This window comes from Numenius arquata, chromosome 1, assembly GCF_964106895.1.
Source record: "Numenius arquata chromosome 1, bNumArq3.hap1.1, whole genome shotgun sequence".
NCBI classification, from domain to species: domain Eukaryota; kingdom Metazoa; phylum Chordata; class Aves; order Charadriiformes; family Scolopacidae; genus Numenius; species Numenius arquata.
This window is the reverse complement of record NC_133576.1, coordinates 255,881-282,313: the sequence shown is the minus strand read 5'-3', so window position 1 is coordinate 282,313 and position 26,433 is coordinate 255,881. Positions and strand designations below refer to the sequence as shown.

At 42.6% G+C, this 26,433-nt stretch overlaps 1 protein-coding gene across 9 annotated transcripts in view; it reads right to left on the bottom strand.

Annotated features, from left to right (window-relative positions):
• The window catches only part of TEAD4 (TEA domain transcription factor 4), a 60,299-nt gene that overhangs the window by 28,110 nt on the left and 5,756 nt on the right, over nt 1–26,433 (bottom strand). For 7 of the 9 annotated variants that reach the window (XR_012463458.1, XM_074154535.1, XM_074154560.1 and 4 more), the window contains 2 exons: nt 23,837–23,889; nt 16,518–16,772 (listed from right to left, as the gene is read on the bottom strand). Coding sequence is in view for 8 of the 9 variants with exons in the window: in XM_074154535.1 (XP_074010636.1) it covers nt 16,518–16,524 (7 nt within the window). In the remaining variant the exon portion in view is untranslated. Of the gene's footprint in view, nt 1–16,517; nt 16,773–22,897; nt 23,030–23,836; nt 23,890–26,433 lie in introns of all 9 variants that reach the window. The other 2 variants (XM_074154568.1, XM_074154577.1) reach the window with 1 other exon arrangement.

Here is a 26,433-nt window from a genome sequence, read left to right as displayed (position 1 = left end):
TGAGCAGGAATAAACTGAAGCAAAAGCCACAGCTTTTGTGAAGTTTATGTATAACAAAATTATAAAAAAACCCAGTATTTTCTATGGTAAGATATAGGCCAAATGAAGAACTTGCACATTAGGACAACACAGACATCAAAAAAGCAAGCAGTCAAAATAGATGCAATATTTATTCCAATAGTTTAATATTCCATTAAAAAGTTGACATTTGTTTTTATTTTAAACCCATTTAACTTGACCCTGAATAAAATGAATGCAAGGAAGGACTCTATGCTAGGTATTAACCAACCAACTCTTTAGGGAAGAGCTGGCAAAGCTCCTAATTCCATCTGTTTCTAAAACAGAAGAATGTAAATGTCCATTACTGAATTTAGGCCGTGTTCATGAAGCATAACCAAAGGACACATAGGGATGGGAGAGATTTTACATTTACAGATCTTAATCTTTTCCTAATGGTGTCATTAGAGAAGCTCTCCTTAATCCCCTTGGAGAAGAATCAGGTCTGTAGCTAAGAAAAGAAAACATCTCCAGCTCCTCTATACACAAATTAGGAACTATTTCTTGTGCCAGAAACACAGTGCCCAGCATGTAAGCACTGACCTCTTCAGTTCCCACAGTTTCAGCATTAGCACGGTGACATGCCCAGGGGAGTTTGATGGGAGCAGATGCTGTTATGCTACTTTCCACCCGTGTGCTCTTCCAACCAATGTAACCATTTTTACAAAGCCGAGACCAATTACTAGTGACACATACCCACACCATCTTTTCCTCATGCCAAGAATAATAATTATGGCTTTTCAAAGTCTCCGTCTGTTGAACATGGATCCAAGTTCAAAGGTAAGAAACAAAAGAAGTGATTCTTCTCACACAGATTCTGGCACATACAAAATTTCAGAAAGATAGCTTGACACACTTCAGCAGTGGAAAATGTGCAGAACAAAACAAGGTGCTCAAACCCCATTACAAGAAGGGAAACAAGAAGGAAAAATTATATATACCAAGATGACCCTTTGAGGAGCAAGGGGAATGAGTTAATGGAAGAGAGAGGAAAACCTAGCCTTGAGAAAAACTGGATGTGGAGAATTTCAGGCAAACTTTTAAAGGGTGCATATTGGGCTACACTGACAATTTGAACACATGGAAACTGTCCAGACACTGGCTCAAATACAGGTCATCCTTGCAAAACTAATTTCAATGGATTCTCAACCAGACACAATATGTCTGTTATGGAGCAAATTTAGCTTTGTTGTGTTTCCATGAAATTTTACAGACCAAGCAGTCTGACAGAGCACTATTCTGCTTCTGCGGTAGAAGGCTGCAGGGGTAATCTGTGTGAAAGGATGGCATGAACAGCCCTGTGCTAGTCACAGTTGATTGCCAGCCATCTCCAAATGCATGAAAACAACAACCTATCAAAACCTCAGCCAGCCAGAGGAGCACAAGCTACCTTTGCTCAAGCATATTTTGGAAAGGGGCAGGAGACACATGAAGAGACACACAAAAGGAACTACAAAAAGAAGACATGAGGATGCACAGAAGGAAAAATGCAAGATATATAAAAAGACACATTTGGAGAAAAGGAAGGAGAAAAAGAGATGTGGTAGGGGACATTGCTGGGGACATGGCTGGAAAAGTACTCTTGGAAAGAGGTGCTCCATAGCAGAAGTAGTACACTTGGAGGTAACTGCAACCTATGGAAGACCCACACCAGAGCAGGGACAACCCTGAAAGGATCCCATCAAGAACCCATGTGGAAGCAGAGGAGCAGCAAGAAGTGCCAGAGGGAAAAAAAAACTAAAAAGCAAGGACTGGCAGAAAGAAACCTTTACACAGCAACCCCAACCTCCTGCACTGCCCAGCACCTCAAAGGAATTAGGAGGGAGTGTTATAGAGAGTAAAACAAGGGAAGCTGAGACGAAGCAAGGGAAGCAGCAGGGAGGAGAGGCAATAAACTGTAGTCAAGCCTGAGAAAGTGGGAGGTGTTTCCCTAAGTGTGTCTTTAACTGTTTGTCTTTGACAACATCAGCAAAAATTGCAAAGCTCTCTTAGGCCATGTACTTCACTGCAGAAGACTAGAGTGAGGGGAAACTGTTGTACAAATTGCACATATTAGAAGCTGGTATAGAAAAGCTCTCGAGAAAGCATTCAAATGTGGATCCTCAAAATTTCCAGTTTTAGAATACGCGTCCCACTTGCCACCACCTCCCATACAGCCTTCCTCTTCCAGAATCGTGTCCCCACAGAGCCACGGAAAAAAAGAAAGGTGGCAGCTAATAAACATACTGGTAGCAAAAAAAACCCCAGAGCTCTCTACAAAGACATTAGCATCACAGGGATTATTAAATACAGAACTATGCAAATTGCCAAGCCCAGTAAACTCTGCAATAAGAACATATTAAATTACCGTGAATCAAAACCACAGGAGAAGCAAGTCCTAAATGTCTTTTAGTTTTCTTATCAAAAGTTAGATGTAAGCAGGTATTATGCTGCTTGAAACCTGTAGGTTTGCAGCCTCTGGAAAGCACTTTCTTTGTTTCACAACCCTGGCTGCAGGGTCAGCAAAGACTAGCACTCCTCACTTGGCTGGAACAGGCAGAGCTGTCATAAGCCATCAGAGGGTTCATTTTTTAGAGCCATGTAAAGTGTCCCTCAGTAATCTGATCAGATGTTGTGTTCTTAGAATAACTCCTGCTGAGACCTGCCATGGTCACCAGAACCTGCCAACAGTTGTGCCTCCTCTGTCAAAATTGCGCATTAGGTTTCATGAAGCTCTGGCCAACATACCAACTGCGGCGCGACACCCAAAAGCTCTTTATCCTCCCTGTAGCCTTCCCCTTGGAAGCATGGCATGAAAAAAGGAGTAAAGAGATACTCTCTTATGTTCTTTACCTCTCACTCCTAACAGATAATTTTCCAGGACATCAATTTAGCTCCCACTCCGTCTTACACTAAATTGCAAAATTTTGCATTCACCAGGAAGGTGTTTCTGAGAGAATTGAAAAAAGAGGCTTTTTGATTCTCCACTCTACACCTGTGCTCCTTTAGGTATAAAAAGAGAGAAGTGTCTGCCTCTAAGGAAAGGGGGGAAAAAATCAGGGGAATTCTGCACAGCATTTCCCAGTTCTACATCAAAGCTTTGTGCTGGCCTTCTGCTAGTAATGGTATATTACTGCTTGTACAAGAGGCAGACAAAGCATCTCTTTAAGCATTATAATTCCTTGCACACCTGTTGCCAAAGAAAGTATAAGAACCACAAGCCTCTCTTCTGTGATGAGTAAAAGCAAAGAACTCAGTGATTTCTGCAGAATCCTTCCAGTGGGAAACTGCATGAAAATATATGTGCTTCTTTGGGTACCCAAAGCAAACATATGCACCTACATGTGAAGTGCAGCAAGGATAAGAGAACTACAGAAGCAGCTATCCAGCTGTATCCAACGAAAGGTTAATCAAAGCAAGGTCAAAGAAGTCATCTCAACTATCATTTCAATCTTTGTGTCATTTAATGATAGCTTCTGGGACATGGCTGCCTCCTGAACTTGCTAAGCATTTAGTTAACTGTTCATTAGAATCAATATAAACATAATGAATTGTGTACATCAGACAGCATGACAAATAAACATAGACAAAAGAGGGACTTTAAGGACACCTCAGCTGCCCACCAAATGTCAATGTTTCTCTATGCATACGAAGCAAAACTAACTGCTGAGCAAGTCTTACCAGAACGACACTTAAGGTAAAAGCAGCGTGTGTTATGTTCACATGTGCATGTACAATGTGGGAATAACTGCCACTGGGGTCTGCCCCGATCCATACCTCCCTGCACAGCTTTGCTTTCCATCTCTCATTCCAATGCTTCCTTTTCCAGCTACACTAAATGCCTCCCTGGGCATCGCCTTTTCCAGGAACAGGGTTGCATGCATCAAAAACCACGTTTTTGTCTTTCTGACAGCTAATCCCATCTTCTCATCAAGATGCACAGGCACTCAACTCTTACTGATATAAGCCTTAATGTTAGTTTTAATGCTATCTCTCCCTTCATCATAAACCATCTTTTCTTACCAAAGCCTCAGTGAGAAAATTCTGCCAGCTTCCCAATTTCCCAGCTCAGCTTTTTCAAGGCAAGAGAAAATGCAGTACATGACCTTTCCTTCTCTGGCCTGGGTTCCCTTCATCCCTTACTATGTTCCTTGACTTTTGGCAATCACAAATGTCACATCTTTCTTGATTACTTATCATGCTTGCTTTCAACCCTAAAAATCTCTTTTCAGGAAACTTGTTTCTGAAGTTTTAGACTTTGGCCTCTACCTCTCCTGTAGGTCCTTCTCCGCCTTTTTCTGCGTTTTGTCTTGGTATACAACTTCTATAATACAGTGATGATGTTCAGCACCCAAACTCTTTCAAAGGCTTGGTCCTTCCCTCCCTTTCTGTTTCATCATCTACTTTTACTATTAGTTCTAACACCACCACCACTACCAGAGCGGAAGCTATCCCCAAAGTGAATAAAAATTCTGCAATAACCATCTCCCTATTCATCCCTGTCTTTCTTCCTCTCTTTGGGAACCTCCCTCCTCGCTCCCCCACCATTAATCTCTAAACTCTGTTGTTTGCTCTTCACTGGTCTTCAGTCTTTGTTGGTACCTATAAACTAAACATACTGAGCAAATAATGCAGCATGGTGTCTTGTTTTTCCCATTCATCTGGACTGCAAGTGTGGCAAATTCCTGTGGTAAGTAGCCCCAACCACAATGGACAATCTCAGGAGTAGCATGTCTATTTTTGGCTAGGAGCAGGTGACAGCTCCTGGCTCCTAGACAGTGATATATTAATAATGATAAAGTGCACTCTGATCAAGCTCCTTTTGAGACTTTTTTTTTTTTTTTTTAAACAACCTGTATTTTTATTCCTAACTTTTACACTGAATCCAGAGAGAACTTAATATACCACTGTGACCATCATATTGGGATCACTTCCCATGAAAGAGACAATAAAAAACCATATTGCATTTTACTGCACTGGCATATCCTACAAAGACGTCTCTCCCCCCACCAATGCAGAGCGTCAGTGCTTAATAGTCAACTTCAAGTTCCCACAGCACCATTACACGTACCAGAGAATTTTATATGCAGCTGTGAGAAGAAAGTTTCCTCACTCCAATCATTTATTCGATACTTGAATTTGCTCAGTATTAACCTTCCACAAGAGGATTCCCTGAGCTCATGCAGTCCCTACAATAAGGGGATTTTGAGATGAAGACTCAATGAAAGCTAAGCCAGTACTTCTGAAAATTATCAAAACAATCAGATACCTGAAAATACGATAGTGAAGTGATTAGCATCACCATATCATCAGCTCTTCCCTGACACACCTGATTTCATCATTTGTGCAAGTGCTGAGCTCCTTCCTCTTCTGAAACGACAAAGAAGTTGAAGCTTTATTTACTGGGCAGAATGTGCCAGTCAAGCACCTCACACGTGAAAACGGCAGTCAGGTGATCAATCCGTCCAAGGTGTTAAAACTCAGTCATCTCATTTACTAACTGGTTTAAACACTGAAACCCCCTCTTGAGTAAAAAGGCCTTTTGCTGGGAAGGTTATTCCTTTCCTTTTCCACTATATAACCTAAGTTCACACCTAGAAACACAAGAAGTGCTATCCCTACTTGGAAACTGCTGTTTCTTGATGGCCGGTTTAAGACACTTCACACAAAGTGCATGACTGAGAGATAATAATTACAGACCCTGCAGGTTTTGGAAAGCTTCTTATTGGTTCCAAACAAGCAGTGGAGATAAATGAAGTCAGTCACCACGGGTGTAGTTACAGCAACAAATTCTTCATCAACAAAACAACCTGAAGAGGTTCCCCTCTCCTCAGCTGGTCATTCCTCCCCTCCTGCAATATTCCATCAACTCCTGTGTGCAGCTGTACCGCTTAAATTACTGGAAGAACAGGGGAGGAGGTGGGGGATAAGGACTGACACGCACCACTCTAATTACCAAAAATTCAAAAATAACTCCCCCATTTGGATTTTGTTGTAGGTTTTGTTTTTCCTAATCAGCCTATTTTTAATTGGATTGGTGAACTAGTTCATTTTGTGACCATATTAACTACGGCATAGGCACAGAAGAGAGAACAGACGAAGAATCAGGGCAGAACTCCTTAAACCAGTTTTGCCACCAGAGAAACTGTAGCCTGGAACTGTACTCCACCTAACCCTCACACACATACAGGCGGGTAAGAAAACGGGCAAGGCTCTTCCTGTGCTCGCATCATTTGTCTAAAGGCTAGGTGGAGTTGAAGTACCTCCTAATGACTGCCCCAAAGACAAGTGGAGTTATTCCTTGTAAAGATGTAAGTTATTACTAAGTTACAACAGTGTATACCTGCAGCGATCCCTCCCCATCAGCCTCATGGGAAGCTCCAAGCTACGCAGCTCTTCGCCACCCCTCAACCTTTAATACAATTTTTCAGTGCATAAATTGAATGTCCTCATCGGCTGTGTTTTTTCCACATTATCACCTCAGGCCATAGAAAAATAAGATAATCCATCTAATAAGTACACCTCCATATACACATTAAGGGCTGCAACAGGAACAGAGCTGGGACTTGTTCTGGTGCTTTCCAGAGTAAGACTGATGAGAATCTTGTAGAAGTTGTTTAGATTCAATTTGGCTGGGAAATCCCACAATCACACCAAAGCAGCTCCTATATGTAATGCAAGTCCTTCACACACCAGAGAGTGTACCAGGTAACACCTGAAACAGCCAATAACAATCCTACATGGAAAGGCATGTCAAATTAAAGGCTTGCAGTCTCTTAGGACACCCGAGAATGATATTATAATGGCACAAACATACTTTATTCACTATATAACAACACTATATAACAACATCTTCCAGTTCCTGTGAGTCCAAGTTCTATATTACAGACCCAGACATCTACCAAATTCTTCCTTAGGTCAATAAACATCTTCTCTGCTTGTTTCAATAACTTCTAATAGCTGCAAGGTATCTGAAAGCAACTCTTCAGTGATATTGCCTCAAAGGATAGCAAAAACTTCAGCACCTCTCCTCCTCATTTTGCAGCCAGCTGCCTCTGCTGACACCAATAGTACACTGTTTCTTGCAGATTTCTGCCCAAGTGCTAATCTTGTGCACATGCCCAGATAACGGGCTGACCAAGTGCTCAAAGCTTCAGCTATCATAGAAATCAGAGGTCGAAGGGATCTGAGAGATCCACGCAGCCACTTGCTGCGTGACCAGCACAGAACCATGCAGTTCTCAAGGCATCTAGCCTGGTCTAGTTTAGTCCTGTGAGGAGCCGTGACTGTTTCCCTTGACACGTAAAAGCACACCAGGACCCAGTCCCTGCCAACTGACTGAAAATTATGCTGCAGCTTCAAGGCAAGCAAAAGAACCCAGAGACTGTTCTTGCATTGTATGGATAAATGAATACCGATTTTGTAAGTGGAACTGCTGCCACTTCACCAATCTTCAGTTTTTGCCGTAATAATTTAGAGTGCAGTCATTGTCCATAATTACTTTAAACCATGAAGTTATAATTTCAGCTTAAATGAATGGCTGGCTGCTGCCGAAAAAATGTTTGCCTTTTCCCCCTAACTCATTCTCACCAAATTGTTCCACAGGCCATTTCACCTCCCTAATCCAGCAGAAGTTTGTCCAACTCATTTTGCTAGAGCAGTTTGCTATCAGTTTAGCAAGCTAAAATGGATCAGCAAGGAGTCTGCTGGAAACTGAAGTTAGCCTAAAGAGTGAAAGCACAAAACTGGAAGCAGAGCAGGGGAGCAAGGAAACTGGAGTGGCAACTGCCTCTCTTCTTCTGCAGGGAACTGTTAGGCCATCTCACTGTTTCTGAAGGAAATATACTCTTAGTCTCAATAGAGAACAGTTTTACACCATTCCAGCACTAGTTAGAGATGTCATATACTTTAACAGGTGAAAAGAGAAGGTGGACAGAAAAGCCTAGCAGAAACACAGTCTTCATAACAGGGTAGCTACCCAGGAACTGGTCTGGATAATAGCTGAATTCTGCCAAGCTCATAAAATTTCCTTACAGTGGCTTGTGATATTTCCCCTCCCACTCTCTTTCTGCTCCTAACACCGGAGCGATTCTGCTCTACATTCTTTAAACATCTGCTCCCTGACTGAGTTTACAGTGTAAGTCCACTTAGATAGCTGGGCAACCACGATTCAGGCAGTGACGGGAGAGCAGGAACAAGAGGATGACAAACCTATTTAAGCTGCAGGGATACCTAAAAATGTATATGGATCCAGAAGAAAATTTGCAAATACCTAGGTGCTTCAACTACCTTCTGGATAAAAGCTACTATATCTAGAATTGTCAAATCAATTTCCTCCAATCTCAGCCACAAAGGATCAGACTAGACATGAGCAGTTTAAGTAGAGCTGGCACTGCCTGTGGGTACAGGAATAGATAAGATGACCTTTGAAGGACTCTCTCAGCACAATTTTCTTTGATTTTACAACTAAAGATGATGATGTAGCTTTTATACACAGGAATGCTCATAATCCCAAGTCAAGGTTGAAAGCAACATTGTGCTAATACCACACATGCATGGGTGTTTCCCTTTAATACTGTTATGCTTAGAAATAGGCCTATGTCTAGAGCACTTGCAGTCAACAACTTGGGTCATTCCTATTGAGTTCCCTCATCAAGCACTGGGAACACTCCTGGCACTTCGGTCCATAGACTCAATGCAAGGTCCTGAAAAGGGCTTTGCGATTACTGTACAAATCACCCTCAAGAGGAAAGAAGAGTGATTCAGAAGACATATTACACAAAAAAGTTTCAATGACAACAATGTCATTTCCTGTTCGAGAAGCTAGAGCCAGAGCAAGACCATGCCTGTACATGTGCACGCAGCGAGCCTCAGGGAATTTGAAGGAGTACTCAGAAGATGGGTCACAAGTTCAAGGTGACAGCAATGAGGAACAGCTGCTGGCTATGCACCCTTCAGCAGCAGGTGTACCCAGGCCCCAGAGGTTTCAGTCAGTTCTGCCAGCGACCAACAGACTTAAAAGACCATCTGTTTGGGCACAAACTGACACAGCCTTTGCAGTTTTGCTGCCCAGATCTTTATCAGACAATACGGGGCTTGTTATAGATTAGCTAATGAGCAAGTGTTTAAACCAATAGACAGCCCTAGTTCCCCTGTGCTCATTAGCTGGATCCTACATGAATGAGAACACTGCTGCTTCTTTTAGCTGTAATACTGTCTATTTCTGATCAAGCAGATTTCCTTCACGTTGGGGCACCCCTTAAGGCACTATAACACGGGAAGGTTACTTTGTCTTGTACTGTTTTTGCTTAACATACGTATAGGGATACTTTATTAAAGTTTTGATAAGTTATATTTCATACATGCCCTCCAGCAATAAGGCATGTTTTTGAAAGATACTTTAAAAGAGAGTTCATGTGATAGGTTTTGATTACTTGCATTGTAAAAATAAGAAAGCTCCTTTTTTCCTATGCCAGGTCACTTTCACTATGCTATGACACTTAATCAGCTCCCTCTATGTATGTGCAGCCCTTGCTTGAGAAACGCTATCACCCTTCTCTACCCAATGTCTCACTAATCAACAGAATCAAGACAAATTCTAAGAAAGCACTCCTTGTATTTATCTTGAAGTTTGCTCTTCTTGTTTTGGACCTGAGAAAGGGCCTCCGAGTTCATCAGTCTCAAACTTATTCAAGTCACAAAACCACACATAGTATAAATCATAATACTAAAAATTTTGAAAAAAACCCTGCAGATACTCATAGTGGAAAGCAATATTCGGTCACCACCTAATGCCTACTGTTCTCCATTTCCTGTGTAAAATGATAGTATGTCTAATCTAGAGTCCACCTCACATCCATACAAAACACACATATGCACACACAACATTCCTTAGGACTAGTTTTACAAATGCTTTCCTTATAAATTGTATCAGACAAAACTATAAGTCCCAAACAACAGCATTTCCAGTTCAACTCCGTACAGAAGAGATACTTCAGCACTGAGCACCATGCCGTCATGAAGCTTCTGCTGATATCCATCCTATATTCCTTCTTTCTCTCCCATTAATCCTAGTCGTGCTCACATGTTCCACATAAAATCCCTCTCCCTCCTAAATGTTAACACCCTTCAAATATTTATAGACTGTTATTATGTCCCTCCACCCTCCACCTTTCAGTCATAGCTTAGCCAAGCTATGTATATTTAGCTACTTTAATCTTTCCTCCTAAATCAGTCCCTTCAACTCCCAGAGCTCAACGTTAAGTCTGGTATGTTTGTTGCTCTTCTCAGAACTCAACCCATGTTTTTGAGATTATTCTGGTAATGTGTTGGCAAAAACCTGTCCAGAAGAGAGAGTTTTACATGTGCTTGGTTTAAGGAAAAAAGAAACCCAAGCCAGTGGACGTTATTAATTTTCATTTTCCATGTCTGATTTTTTTCTCAGATTTTTAATTCAATCTGAAATTTTAAATGTAAGTGAACATTTTGTACATTTAAGAGCAGATTAACAACTGGAAATATTTGGATCCAATTGTGAAAGTATGTAGAGTTTTTTTAAAATGTAAATAAAAAGCCCAAAACCAAACTACTAAGGTTTTTTTACTAAACTTTTCAGAAAAAAATGGAAATGTGTAAAGTTATCCAGAAGCACAGCAGAAGCAAAACAATGACTTGCAACAAAGAAAAAGGTTGACAAATGAAACTGAGACAGTCTCTCAGGTACGAGGCAGGTGAGTGGATACTGCTACAAAGCATAAAACTGTCTCACTAAACTAGAAATCAATTAAACTGGCTGTGTTATTTCCAATGCAAAAAAAAATTTGACTTGCTGACAATATACCACTAATTCTCCACTATCTTGGAGAATTACTAAACATTTGAAATCTAGAAATGAAAAAGTTAGAGGAGGAGCCAGAAGGGTAATACAATGTTGCTAATGAAGGAAGTTACATGAATATAATGAAAGCTCTGACTGCAGACATAATCTGCACAACGAAAAACAATCCTGCACAATGTGCTTGGTTTTAAGTCCGACAGATAAAAATGGGACTACAAAGCTGCCAAAACTCAAAAGGGAAAGCAAAAAGTATGTGCTCTTTGTTGAAACAACAGAATAAAGCACCCCCAAAAGCAGTCATTTTCATAACATGTAATACACAATAAAACTGCTAATATATTTCTGTTCAGTACTAAGTGTGTTAAGGAAAGATGCCACAACCAGTACTATTAACTCTATTAACAGCAAGCAGTTTCCTGGTTGGTTGGCATTTCACAAGTAGTAAACTCTTGAATATTTAGGAAATGCTTGGAACTTATGGAAAAAATATTTCTTTTCATGCTTGCATGGAGACAACACCAGTTAAACTGTTCTTCAGTTTAACATGAAGAACCAAAAACTTGACTTACAAGGAGATGGAAGAAAAAACTTGAAAAACTCCAGCAGAAGTTTAACTTGTTGCAAAGGTCTCCAGAAATCTGGTTTCAGTCAACTGCAAAGCACTAGAACCACACAAAAGCAAAGTTGAAAGCTGACTCAGTGAAACAAAACCTTGACATTGAGAAACTCCAAGAACATCACACTTACCACCAGGAAAAGGAGATGAGGGAAAAGTCTGCGTCCTGACCAATTGTCCACAAATCTAAGTTTCATCTGTCTTCTAGTGTTTAAAATGGGAGATAAATTTTTGTTACCCAAACTGTGGGATAAACAGCTCTTCTACGGTTCATTAGGTCACAATAGCGGAAGGGATAAGAACTGTAGAAGTATCTCTCTGAGGGATATTACAGCTGAAATGCAAACTTTGCAATTACTTGGGCTGGCCAGTTCAGTGTCAACTGAGCACATTCTCAGCACGTTCCAATTGCTTTGACTGAAACATCATCAGGTGAGATGCTAAACTAGGTATAGAAAGAAAGCATTTGAAAACTGACACTTCAAAGATTTTCATATTTGTAATAGATACCATGATTTTCCCTCCCCTCAAGAAGTACTGTTTATGAACTGGGACAGGCATTGAATGTTTTGTGATTCTTTGACTTTGCTTTTCAGTTCTATTTTTAGTGAATTTTTGAGGTCAGGGAAAACATTAACTGACAACACAACCCTTTGAGATTAAGCCAATATCCTGCAAATTTACCTAGTCACTTCAGAACAGGGGTGGAGGGGACCATCTGTGATGTGGTAGTTTTTGGCATCAGACTGACCTTTTGTGCCAGCTTACTTCATGGTGCTAGCTAAAGTCTTTGTTCACTGCCTGCTCCAGGTTTTAACTAGTAACATGGTTAACTATTCTTCTATCACTCAGCTTCTGAGCTTTAGGAAATATTTAAAGATGTCCATCAGCCATATTAGGGCTTTGACTCACAAACAGATGGCACCAGCCTGGGAGATCGGTTACTGCCCCCAGCTGTCTGCTCCCCCTTGCTCAGCACAGAAATGGCAGAGTTGTTTGTTATCCAGCTGCTAAACTACTGCCTCCTACAGAACAGCAATCGAACAGCCACCAATTCTAGGTCCTCTTAGAAAAAGGTGCTCCAAGCCAGATGTTTGCACAGCAGAAAGGAACAGTGGACAGCTAAGGCAGTAGCTCAGTTCCAAGCTTTTTCTTCTTCATTTGTAAATCAAGGCTCCAGCACTGTTTTTTCAAAATTAGTATCACTTTGCTAGTTACTGTTTTTCATTTCTCTGTCCTCAGTAGCGTCGGGACACCTGCTCTATTTGACATCTCCATGCAAATCACACAAAGATCCTAAGCTTTTTCCGTCTCCTTTCTCTAGATCAGTACTGAAGATGCCAGGAGATAGTGACTCTAACACTGAATTCTGTGATTGCTTATTTGGTACAAACGCTACAGATATTCTTTCTCCCATGGAAAAACACGGTTGGAAAATGTAAGAACCAGTTTTGTAATATGGTACCCTCATGGTATTCTAGCAGGCAACACCTATAAAAATGATCCTGCAGGGCCTTAGTGGTACCAGAAAGTACCAGATAAGTTAATGGGGCTCAACTCACTGCTTCTAATGTCAACACAATGATTAGGAAAAAAGATAGCATCCCATATCAGACAAGACAGCTTTTCATGCCTTAAGCAGAGACTGCTGGAGAGGACAGTGAGGGCTTATATCCAGAGCAGGACTGTGGTATGAGCTTATTCAGTCAGGATGCTGCCCCCAGTAATGGAGCATGTCTAGGAGGGAAACAGATAATGAAAAATGAAATGGAATGGAAGTAGGAATCATGTCCACTCAGCAATCAGCAGAGTGTCATCTAAAGAGCTGTAAGAAGCAAGCCAACTCAGAAGAGGCTAGGGAACATGAGCATGAATCATAGAATCATAGAATGGCTAGAGTTAGAAAGGACCTTAAAGATCATCTAGTTCCAACCCCCCTGCCATGGGCAGGGACACCTCCACTAGAGCAGGTTGCTCAAAGCCCCATCCAGCCTGGCCTTGAACACTTCCAGGGATGGGGCATCCACAACTTCCCTGGGCAACCTGTTCCAGTGCCTCACCACCCTCACTGTAAAGAATTTCTTCCTTATATCTCCTTATATCTAATCTAAATCTCTTCTCTTCCAATTTAAAACCATTGCCCCTTGTCCTGTCACCACTCTTCCTGACAAAGAGTCCCTCTTCAGCTCTTCTGTAGGCTCCCTTCAGGTATTGATAGGCTGTTATAAGGTCTCCCCGGAGCCTTCTCTTCTCCAGGCTGAACAACCCCAGCTCTCTCAGTCTGTCATGAAGGGTGTGTATAGGCTGAAACACAACTTTCTGTGCAATTTTAAATGAACTCAAACAAAATAGCGCAAATTCTTCCTATTGGCTTGGTGTACTTCAGCTTGTTCAACATATTGGCTGGTAAAAGCCACTAACTTTAGATTGGTAACAGGTTGCTTCACAACAGGTGAGTATTTAAATTGCACATAGAATTCCACATAGAATTGCATATAAGTTCCACAAATCCTGGAAATCCTCAAAAGTGGGAAACAGTGAAATGGTTCTCCTTTTGTGAAGGGAAAGGGGCACATGCAGCTCTCTGTAACACCTCACTCCTTGGTTCAATGAGTTCTGTGCAAGTCAGTCACAGAACAGCTAAACAACCATCCTTTGGAGGCAGGGCCAGCTCCATATACAGCTTGTCCTGTTCTGTGAGCTGGCTCATAAGCGGTGCAGATGAAATCAGGGACTATATTTATTCTCCCTGACCGGTCATATCTTTCTATAGATCCCAGGCTGGGCCCCGCTTTCTTGGCATGGATCCTGGAGTCTAGTAAGCAAAGGAGGGCATAAATCAGTGCCTGGGGTTCTGTCAGGAGCACATCGAACCAACCATCCATGCTGTGAACAGGTGCACTAAAGGCAAGCAGGGACACCGTCCCATTTGGAGTAGTGGGGGAGGGCTTGCAGAATTCATTTCTTCTCCCAGAGCCTAACCTAAATTTTTCACCCTCCAAGTGGGCTATTTACCTTCTGCAGCTCACCAGCATAGTTAACTTGAGAGTTTCCACTAAACACCAGTCCATGCTAAGCTAAGTCTTGTTGGTTTCTGTAGTGTATTCTACTTCATTTTTACTTTTGCTCTCACTCTTATTTCTTTTGTGGCCCATTTTGCTCTCTGCTCTAACACATTCACTCCAAAGCTGAAGTATTTCAGAGACTATACAGAATGGTTATTAAATTAAGGCAGTCTTAAAACACAAGTGTAATTTTTCATCAGTAATTTTAAAAGACACCCGTCATGAAAACTAGTGCAGACTTACAGTGACAAGGAGCATGTCACTAATCTATGCTTAATAACCACGGGGCGGATTTTCAAATAATATTTCAGCTTGAATAACATTTTAAGCAAGCATTGCTTCTGAAAGAAGCAGTCCTACCCTCACCTCAACCATGGCTGCTAATTTCCCCTCTCCTCGTCCCTTCTCTAAGTGCCACAAGCCGTTGTGTAGTGGAACAAATCAGGGGGCATTATCCAAACAAAGTTCACTTTCTTCCCTTTTCTGGCTGTGTCAGTTTTAAGCTCTCGATTAGTTCCATAGTCAGTTCGATAGTACAACCACAAAAATGTTTGTGCCAGCACAGAGCAGGAATTGATGTCAACATCAGAATATTGACACTTGATGAGCCTCAGGGTGATCAGCCTTACTCATCATATATTGCTCTGTACACATACAATGATAAATGTACCCAGTATAACCATCCATTGAGATAAGGCTGTGTAAACAAGACCCCAGCTATGCCCCTATAGTGAGGGCAATCTATTCCTTAGCTCAGGGAACAATGGCCCGATGGGAGGACAGAAACCTGCAGAATGACTTGTTAAGTGCTCCATATCCTTCAGGGCATGGTGCTCCCATGATGGAGCCTGCAGACTACATGGATAGAAAAAGCAAACACTGGGTAGGAAGAGGGCTGCCTTCCATAAGATCCTCGATAGTGCTTTGAGAAAAACTTTTAACACCTTGGGACTTTTAACCAAATATTGTGCACTCTCAGCCTTTGCTTTGCTTTTCAGTCACAGAAGTACCAGGTAGCTTCTTCCAATACTGAGCTAGAGAATCCAGACCAGACCTGCTGTTTTGTGGAGAACATCAAGAGATAAATTTTAACTGTGAAATAGATCAAAAGTCCAATTCATAGATTCATAGATTGGTCCAGGCCGGAAGGGACCTCCAAAGGTCATCTAGTCCGACCTCCCCGCAGTCAGCAGGGACACCCCCAACTAGACCAGGTTGCCCAGGGCCTCGTCGAGCTTCACCTTGAATATCTCAAGGGAAGGGGCCTCAACCACCTCCCTGGGCAACCTGTTCCAGTGTTCCACCACCCTCAAAATCATGTCTACTGCCTAAAAAGTTGACTTCCACTGCAGCTGTAAGCCAGCACTTCTGTGCATTCAGGGCTGGGTATCTAGCTAGCTAGCTAGCTGAAAAGAACCCACAGGTGAAAGACCTTCTATAAGAAGGCAAACTACACCGGAAGGGAGCAGCAAAAGAGATCTGCTCTCTTCCCTTAAGATCTGAAGTGCACCCAGTTAACAAACTAGGTGTTTACACATCACCAGCAGAGCCATTCAAGGGTTCAGGGGCTGACCTGCCCTTTAGCACCAGAGACACAGACCTTCACCTTTTAGAATAACAAGAATGTTGGAGATAGCAGTGAGAGATACCATAAAAGACAGACTTGGTCACACCAGGAAGCCATTATATGGTATCTATCCAAAGATTAGTTCAGTAGCATGCCCAACTCTGGGATTTACATTATTGATACTCCCCTGAAAAAGACATCTATAATTCCTTCTGATCTGTGGATGTTAAAATCTTCACTGATTTTCCTAAATACAACTTAAAGCGACCAACTGCATCGCCTTGGGATCACCTGAGAGAAAAAGAGTTCATTCAGAACATAATTAGGTACAAGGCAAGTGGCTTGCACAGGGCGGGTTGCCTGAAGTGTTGTGATGTGCCCTTTCTTTCTCCTTACCATACATCTTGCCTTCGTCTGACAAGATAATCTTCCGCCGTCCACATGGTGGGTAGATGGCTAACGCTTCCTGGAAGCTCTGCTCAATGTCCGGACTCCACACACCCTCAGCATCATTGTCAATGGGTTTGTCCAAGGCCTCACTGCCCCCTGAGTCGTTGCTCCCCTCAGGGGAGGTGGGAGAACTCCACTCGTTGGAGGTAATGGTGCCAGCTAGAAACTCCAAGGTGCCACACGGAGAAGCAGACTCAGAACCTGTGATGGACAAACACATCCCATCTGTCAGTTAGAAATCTTTCTCTCTAGGAAAATGAGGAGATACTAAAGTTAAAAAAAATCTCAGGGACGAGGGTTTTAACTTCAAGTTTACCTTAAATGGTAACTCAACCACATGCTCGATTTCTATTAATGTTCAGATGAAAACCTTTTCTACAAATCTTTGTGATAAAACAGCTTGCTCCCGTGTCTCTCTGGTTCGTTAACTCTTTATCACTTCCCAGTTCTCCTAAGATGTTGTCTTCTTGCCTGTGTCTTTGTCTCCTAATTTCTTTCTCCCTTTGCTGTCATTACCTATGTAACTGTTATTTAACTTCCTGAAGCACGCATAAAGGGATTCAGCCTGTGTGAAAGACTATACAAAATAAAGCAGTGATGAATTATCTAGTCATCACTGAGCACTAGGTTGAAATTTTCTTAGATACTGTTTCACTGGATCAGAGTTAGTAGTCGGTGTCATTTTTAACACTGACATTTCTTCTTCTCAAGGATCAGCTGCACTTCTAAAAAGCAATTCCTAGAGCCAGACAGTTTAATGCAACGTCTTCCAAATCTCAGCAGTATATCCTGGCAGGAGCAGAAGGCACCATGAGTAAAAGGATAAAGGCACTGGGTTGCAGGTCAAGAATCCTAGGCACTTAGCCTGTTTCTACTGCTCATCTTCAGACCGACCTTGGGCAAATATGTTCAGTTCTCTGTGCCTCTCTGCTCCGTCATCCTTTACCAGTCTCAGGCTATTAGATTTGCCACTGGGTAGGAGCAGAAACTGGTTTCTCATTGAACCTAAGCAGACAGCTGCTAGCTCTTGAAAACTACAATAAATCATAGTCTACTTAAACACCTACAGTAGAGGCTGAAGTCATTGAGTGGAGCTGCTAAAACAGTCATTCAGAAAGCAACATCAACCATACACAAAATAAATGGCTTCCAAAACCACAGATAATTTCCCTGCCTTAATCCCAAAGCTGTTTGTTTGCCTTTTTAGTAGTTTTGTAATCTGAGCTACAGAGAATGCTGTTAAAAGAGAGTTCAAAACTTCCCTGCGTATCACCACATTGAATTGCACAGCAAGAAAATCAGAATAAGGCTTTTTGTGCAAGAGCAACAGAATCATCAAACCTGTACTGAACAAGAGTAAGGAGAGAGCTCTCACATACCAACTCAAACTGTTGTCCCAAGACAGGGTCATTTACCTGGTGTGCAAGACACTAAATCAAGACTAGCTCAGAAATATCGCAGTGATAATGTAAAGGAAATCAGAGGAGAAATTTGAGCACAGTCTATGTCAAAAACTAGCTAAAAGAAAATTTGTGCAGTTATGCTGTGCCTTAGTTGCTAAACAGGAAGAGCAGGTCCATTCATTCAACTTCAGAAGTTCAAAAATTCAGGGCGCGTGGCTCCAGAAACTTTTCTGACATGAACTTAAAAACATTGCATCATACACTCCTTTTTAAGTCTCTCTTTGGTTTCTTATCTCTTTGGTTCTAATGTTTACAAAATCTTCTCCAAGACCAATATGACTAGATTTATTATTATTTTTTAAAATAAAAGCTGAAACTCTCAAGAATTTTATAATTTCAGAAGCTGTAGTAAAAAGAGTTGACAACACTGGCTCTCAGAAGGTTTTGCTTGTCCTTAATGACTTTAGACAGCAGCAGATATCTAATTTACATCCCCATAACCCATCAAAAGCTCAGGAAACAAACAAGACAATACTGTGCATTTGAATAATTTCTAGACACAGTATACAAATCAGTACAGGTTGGGGGTTGACCAGTACAGGTTGGGGGTTGACCTGCTGGAGAGCAGATCTGTGGAAGAAGACCTGGGAGTTCTGGTGGACAATAGGATGACCATGAGCCAGCAATGCACCCTTGTGGCCAAGAAGGCCAATGGTCTCCTGGGGTGCATCAGATGAGTGCGGCCAGCAGGTCGAGGGAGGTTATCTTCCACCTCTACTCTGCCCTGGTGAGTCCCCATCTGGAGTACTGTGTCCGGTTCTGGGCTCCCCAGTTCAAGAAGGACAGGGAACTGCTGGAGAGGGTACAGCAGAGGGCTACAAAGATGATGAGGGGCCTGGAACATCTCTCTTATGAGGAAAGGCTGAGGGACTTGGGTCTTTTTAGTCTGGAGAACAGAAGACTGAGGGGGGATCTGATCAACGCCTATAAATACTCAAAGGGAGGGTGTCAGGAGGATGGGACTGGTCTTTTTTCAGTGGTGCCCAGTGACAGGACAAGAGGAAACAGGCACAAAGTTGAACATAAGAAGTTCCATCTAAACATGAGGAGGAACTTCTTTACTTTGAGGGTGGCAGAGCCCTGAAACAGGCTGCCCAAGGAGGTGGTGGAGTCTCCATCTCTGGAGACACGCAAAACCCTCCTGGATGCCATCCTGTGCAACCTGTTCTAGGTGAACCTACTCTGGCAGGGGGGTTGGACTAGATGATCTCCAGAGGTCCCTTCCAACCCCTATCATTCTGTAATACTTCTTACATCATGGTGCAGCATTTTAACAAGTTGTTCACAGAGACATTTAGAAAACCTAGTATACTATTTATTTCCATGAGAATGTTTGGAACACAGGAACCACAGATTGGCCAACCACTGTCCATCTGTTCATTTCAGCCCCTGCATTAGATTATTTCAATCCTCTTGACCCATGCTGTACGTTTTCAGAGCATGGGAAGAAAGAATAAAATAGAAGGTGAGGAGGGCAGTAAGGGGAACTCACACTTGGCCTTTACCACTGGGACAGACATCCCAAGCACACTGTGAATGGCACCAAAGCAGGCAATGTGATGAGATCACAGAATCACGGAATTCTCAGAGTTGGAAGGGACCTTTAGAGATCATCTAGTCCAACTCCCCTGCCAAAGCAGGGTTGCCCAGAGCACATTACTCAGGACTGCATCAAGGCAGGCCTTGAAGATCTCCAGAGAAGGGGACTCCACGACCTCCCTGGGCAGCCTGTTCCAGGGCTCTGTCACCATCACCGTAAAGAAGTTTTTCCTCATATTTAAATGGAACTTCCCATGTTCCAGCTTGTGCCCGTTGCCCCTCGTCCTATCACTGAATCACAGAATCTTCTTGGTTGGAAGAGACCTTTGAGATCATTGAGTCCAACCACAAAAAAAACCCCAAACCAAACCCAAATCCCAAAAACAAAAACCACACAAAACAAACACCCACAACCACAAGCACACCCACCCACAAACAGACACAAACCAACAATCTCGGGCACTAGAGCATGCCCTGAAGTGCCATGTCTACACATTTCTTAAATACGTCCAGGGATGGCAACTCCACCACCTCCCTGGGCAGGGACCAGTGCCTGAACACCCTCTCAGTAAAGTAATTCTTCCTAATATCTAATCTAAACCTCCCCTGCCACAACTTCAGACCATTTCCTCTGGAAACCACTGAAAAGAGTCCAGCTCCGTCATCCTTCAACCCACCCTTTAGGTACTTGTAATCCTGAAAGGTTGAGGTACTTGAGATCCTGAAATGAATGCTTCCCTCACCAACCACCCATCACCAATAAATCCCCTTTCACTGTCAGTGAAATAATAAAAATACATGGGTATTCAAGAGATTGTCCTGCTGGGGAATCAGTGTAGAGGAGTAAGCTTTCCACAGGGGAACCCTGACAGAGAAATAGAAGCTATCTGTTCCAGCTGTTCTTCTTTTGACATTTCCCCAAACATCCCTAGACCTTGGAGACTGTTAAGACCCTCCGTATTTAATGCACATTAAAATGTCCACAAACACAAGGCACAGGCTAGTTTTAACTGAGGCTGACAGACTGATAAACGGAGAGGTTCAGAAAGAAGCCTAAGGTGTGACAGAAAATGTATTCATATTTCCACCTGCATTTGGAAACGCAAGCCTCAGAACAGCCAGCAACCTCCACACCAAGTGAAATCATACTCTAACCACTCAGCTGTATGACTCCCAAAGCCATGGTCATGGGAAGCTACAACCTCTGCTATCAAGCCAAATTCCCTAGCAATGCATGCAAGTAGACAAAGTCATCTCCTAAGGAACATATGGCCATCAACCATAAAAAACACCTACTTTGAATCTAGCTACTTTTATCACCTTAATGTCCACGCAGGGATAGATGAATACCTAGCAGATTATTCCAGCAGGACACATTCTTATGTTGGAAAGTTAGCAAATATATCTGAAACATAACTTCCCCCCCTCCCTGCCCTGCATCTAAATCCTAGGAGTTGTTGCCTGATCGTTTCATGTTTTACAAGGCTTCACATCTGCACCAAGCACCTTTGGTGACAAAGAAAGTTCTGGCTCCTTTCTGATCAAACTCCAGAGTAATTGGAGGAGAAAACATCCTGTCCACAAAGCAAGAGACAGAATATGCAAGCCTTATCTCACATTGGTCCAAATAAGGGGACATGTGGAGCATAGGAGGAATGAGGGAAGAAATTATTTAACTCTTGAAGTGCCTAAATACTTGGTTTTTTCCCCAATGCTTCTTTCTTTCTTTCTTTTTGTGCCTTGACCAGCAATGTAAGTCCTATCCCAAGCTCTAGCTAGGTCAGCAGGCACCAAAACGTCCTATTGTGGCTAATCCCAACTTTTCTATACCTTAGGGCCTGATTCTGCTTTGTCTTCTTGGCACTAAAGCTATTTCTTGTGGATGATGAGGAAAGTGGAATTGTACAGACTGTAAAATCAAGGATGTTTGACCATCTCCATCTGAAACCTGAGTAATCACCCAGACACTAACACAAATTGGCCTTCTTTGATAACTTATGAAGAAATTCCATAGACTGAAGTGACCATGAAAATCCTTATAGCTCTATGTCTCTAGTTCAGTAGATGCCAAGGGCTTAAAGGGCCTGCAAAGTTTTCTTAAATAATGTTGCTTAATAGTAAGCTCCATGTGCAATCCCAGGTGATACTCTATGCTCAGAGGCAATAAACAGTAATGCAGGGAGTCCTGCTCAGGTGCTCTCTGTTCTATGGGTCTCTTTTTTGGCTGAACACTGCAGGCCTTTCATTTCCTGCACTGTTGACCTGAACTCACTGGTGGCCAAAGTGGCCATTTATTAAACTAAGCAAAGCAAATTGTAGACATGCTGGGGGCTAAACTGTATCGTAAATGGCTTTATTAGTGTGCCAAGTTGCAAAACTGTCAGTGGAATCACCAGAGCATTTTTCAGAAATATGCTAAAGTTGAATGTGTTGTTTATAAGAAAGGTTTAAATAATATTCATTAGAAACCACTTTAACAAAAGACAAATGTTTCAGTTAGCATCGAGCTTTCAGTTTGCTTCTGTTTTCCCATTCAATCAATAGTAACTATACACACACTGCTTCATAACTTTAATGGTGCATTTAATGTACTACTGAGTGTTCTAATATCACTAAATATTTCAGTACTTGTAAATTTTTTATTTTTAAATTTTTTTGAAGTTCTGGCTGTAGAAGAGCTTCTAATCACAAAGTTTCCTTCTGATGTGGAGGGAATTGGATTCTGAAATCACTAAACAGACAACCCAGTTCCCAGGCATGCTCAGACAATTCCTTCCCCATCTGAATCCTCTCCCAGGCACAGTTCTTAAGATCAGAGGAGTCAGAGGATGTTGTTCCATTCTTATAACAGGAAGTTTTGCTAGAAGTCCCAGGCTCGGTGTTTGTTCTCCTCAGATTCCCTCAGTTTGAGCTCACACTCCTCTTCTTGGCTCTCATATTTCTTGTATTGTACCTTACATTAGTTCTTATTCTGATCCTACTCTTATTTTACTGAAATATGATTAACTACCTTTTTTGTGAGGTAAGGTCATGAATTTTTCCCAGGTTCAGAGACACAAGGCCCTCACAGCACTTCCAGCTCCTCACTATCTCTACTTCCTTCTTATGTTTCCCTCTGTCCAAATACTGTTTCTTATTCATGCTTGATCCCTGTTCTTTCTGCCACGGCCCATCTCTTAATGAGTCACAAAGACAGGCTTTTGGGTCAGAGGAAAGCAAAACCATGGAAAAAGCACAAAAATCTTTCAGCTCCAGCAGCTTTGGTTTAATTGTTCCAGTGCTGGTAATTTCAACGCTAACTCTTTTTCCCTTCACATGTCATACCTCATTGAGGTTCGGAGATCCTGCAGTGCTAGACAGACAGCTGCCAAGAGCCCTTCAGCAAGGTCTCATTGTCGGGGAGCACATCTTTAACAGGCTCCGTAGTCTGACACATCTGCTTTCCCTCAGTCATTCCTGTTGGTAACAGCACCCTCTTAAGTGTTTGTGGCAGCTGCTCAAGACAAAATCATACTTTCCTGAGGGTCTGAAAAATTGCAGCCAGCTGTCTCCAGTTGTTCAGATTTCTTAGAGCTGCTCTGTCCTAAAGACTCCCCCCCTACACACACACTCCCTCCATTGCCCCCACTTTCCCTGCTGGAGTCGGTATCAAGCACGGCACACCGACCAGAGACCTCCCTGTCCGCTCACTCCTCCTGGGTGAGGGCACTCGCCAGCACAGCCCTGGGAAGCCTGACAGCACAGTTCACTCCTGCTTCTAAAGCTGGCTGCACTCGGAGCAAGTCACTTCATTTTACCAAGGACGTCCCTTCATCCTTGATCTCATTTAAGGGCACTGCAAGCTGTGGAGGCAGGGACTGCTTCCCGTTATAGGTATTCCTTGATGTCATTGTAATGCAAATACAACCAAACATTTCTTGCCTTTGCTACCTCGATAACACGAGCCAAATACTGGTACTATAGAGGATCTGAACCACAACATTTTCATATCTGATCAGCAGTCAAACAGAGAATTTCAAAAAAAAGAATTAGTTCAGCCAGAAGAGATGCTCTGCTACTCAAACGGTAACTTTAGAGTAGTTTGGAACAATAACAAAACCTGGAAACAGCAACAACCGGCCAGTGACTTCCATCCAGAACACACTAACAAATGAGCTTACACAATGCAGTCATAGGAGGAGATTTGGGTGTAGGAAAGCAACAGTTTGGAATGCTACAAAATCTATTGCACAGGGTACAATGGAAGACAGCATTCAGACTTACCAGAGGAAGGAGGCTGGGAAATTCTACGGAACACTACAATAATAGCTCAGTTTCTGTGAAAGAAAAGAACGAGTGCAATCAGTAGATGAGTAGCTCCAAGGGAGTGCAACTCAAAGACTGCAGGAAAAAAAACATACAGGAAAAGGTGGGAAAGCAGCTATTCAACAATACTTAAGGTCTGTCAAAGCTTGCAGACAAAAGAGGATAGAAATCACGAACATGTTTACAGCGTCTCTACAGAGAGAAATAAAGATGCAAAACCAACTATCACTGAACTGTACCTAGGAAGATAACAGCACTTTTGCAGCAACCAGTTGCTCAAGCTCCTCAGGAGCTGCATCCCAGTCATTAAATCAGCCTGGAGCAAGATCCAGTGACAGTGGAGATGGGTGGGTGTAGTTCGCTGAGCCTTTTGAGGGGGCTCTGCTCAAGTACTCCATAACAACTTTGGCAAGTGTTGAGCCTGGCTAAAATCTCACTCACCTTTTGCCCTGGGCCTCCTGCAATCCCTGAGCAATGCCAGCTATTCCCTGGGAATATCCCTATCCACCCAGGACACTTAAAACTAGTTAAGGTAAGTTGTTACTTGCTGTCGGTGAAGCAAAAGCTCTTAATATGTTGCCAGCAGCGCCAGGCAAGGAAGAAAAGAGAACTGAGATTTTCCTCTGTGTATCGGGCAAGGTGACATTCTCATAATATAGCCTGTAGATGTAATGATTTTTTTTTGTCTCTGTCTCACCACTAAGACTGGTTTACAAGGGAACAAGCAGTACTAGCCTCAGATCACATCCGACATAAGCTTGGGCTCCATCCGAATGCTTATCACACCGCCTAGCACAACACCAGGCTTGGTTTGCACTGAAACTGCCTGCAGCAACTGCTGTTCAAAAGGCACCTGACTTCCTGAGCAAAGCAAAACAACACTCTTACGTTATTGCAGTAGCTGAGCTCTGGCTGAAAACAGAGAGAGGATGTAGTGTCCAGCACAGTGATATAAATCAAAGCAAGGAGAGATGAGAACTTCTATCAGTGTAGCCCTGGATAATGCACTCAAACAGGATGTGATGAGATAAGGCTGTGTGTGGCTTAGCACACCATGCAATCAGTTAAATTTCTGATAAAGGAAACAGAACACAGGGCTATGTGTTGCCCTAAAGAGGGGAGAAAAAAAATACACAACCCAACAACAACAAAACTCAAAGGATGGTTCTGCTCCCACTAGTCTTGGGGTGGCCAACTTGGGGTTGGATCCCGAGCCACGGGCAGCTCATGTACAGCTCCCACATACAGGCTACATCACAAGGCCACCAGCCTTGGACTGACAAAATGACTACTGTGTGATTTACATCTCAGCTAGGAGAGAAAAATGAGCCAGCAAGGGCAGCAGAGATTGACACTGCCAGGTTGCCCTGGGATTAAGCCACACGCTGGGCTGGCCACAGCCCTCAAAGGAACAGTGCAATTCCTGGGGAGTCACTGTTATTTCCCATGCAGGAACTGCTCCCAGAGCTTCCATTCTCCCTGACTTTCCAAGACATGTGGCATGTGTTTCACAGCTTCCCAAACAGATGAAGGTTGTGGCAGACTGAAAATGGTTAGCCACCCTCACGCCAGCAGCAGTGGTCGCCAGCAGTCATTCCCAACAAGGACAGAGCTGGCTAGAAATCAATGATCCCGGAGGAAGTCCGATAATCATGTCCCTTTTCTATTGTAGAATCACCAGCAGTGTTAGCTAAACACGTTTAAGTCAAAATCGTCCCTTCAAGTATACAGAAGTGTAGACACTGACTGATAAAAATTACTTGAGTCTTATTAAACCAAGCTAGAGACAGAAATAAATCATGCTTAGCACTTTCCCAAAGAGTATTATTCACTTAATTATTAAAGAATAACGAACCTTTAATAGCAACCTGGCTCCTTAATCCACTGAAAGTCAGTTGTCCTGAAAATTTTACCATCAGACTCAAAAGCCCGTTTTTCCTACAGAAAAAAACTATACCACAAAGACCTAAGTGAACCACCCAATGACAAAATCAGACTGGGAGCAAAATCCAGACAAGAATTTCAAGACACGAAAAGGTGAGCTTCAAAAGGGATTTGCCATTGCAAGTAGTGTAACTTCAGAGGGGCTTGTGTTTAACACTGTCTGGAAGTCAGGTGTCTTTTCAGTCTTTCCTGACAAGTAACATGAAATTGAGAGACTCATAATGCCCATTTTGTGACACCCAAATCGAATTCTTATTTCCTAATCCTGCCTCCTGCTCATGACATCTCTCAGCCTCTTGTCTAGGACTCGAGGGTTGATGTCCCAAAAAACCTCACAACTATGACATACTTAGCTTCCATGACACTGATGGCAGAATTTCACATGAACTCAGACAGGAGACAGATGTTTGCAAATCTCATCCAAAGCAGGGAAAATGTTTTGGTCCGAAACTATACCCAGTCTCCAGGAAAAGAAATAGCTGAACGTGGGCTGTGAGGCTTACAATAGAATAGACAGAAGCACTGACCACACCACCCACAAACACAGTTGGATTTCTGCATCTGCCGTGCTTGCAGGCAGTCTGTGTTGCAGGCACAACCTGTCTGGCCAG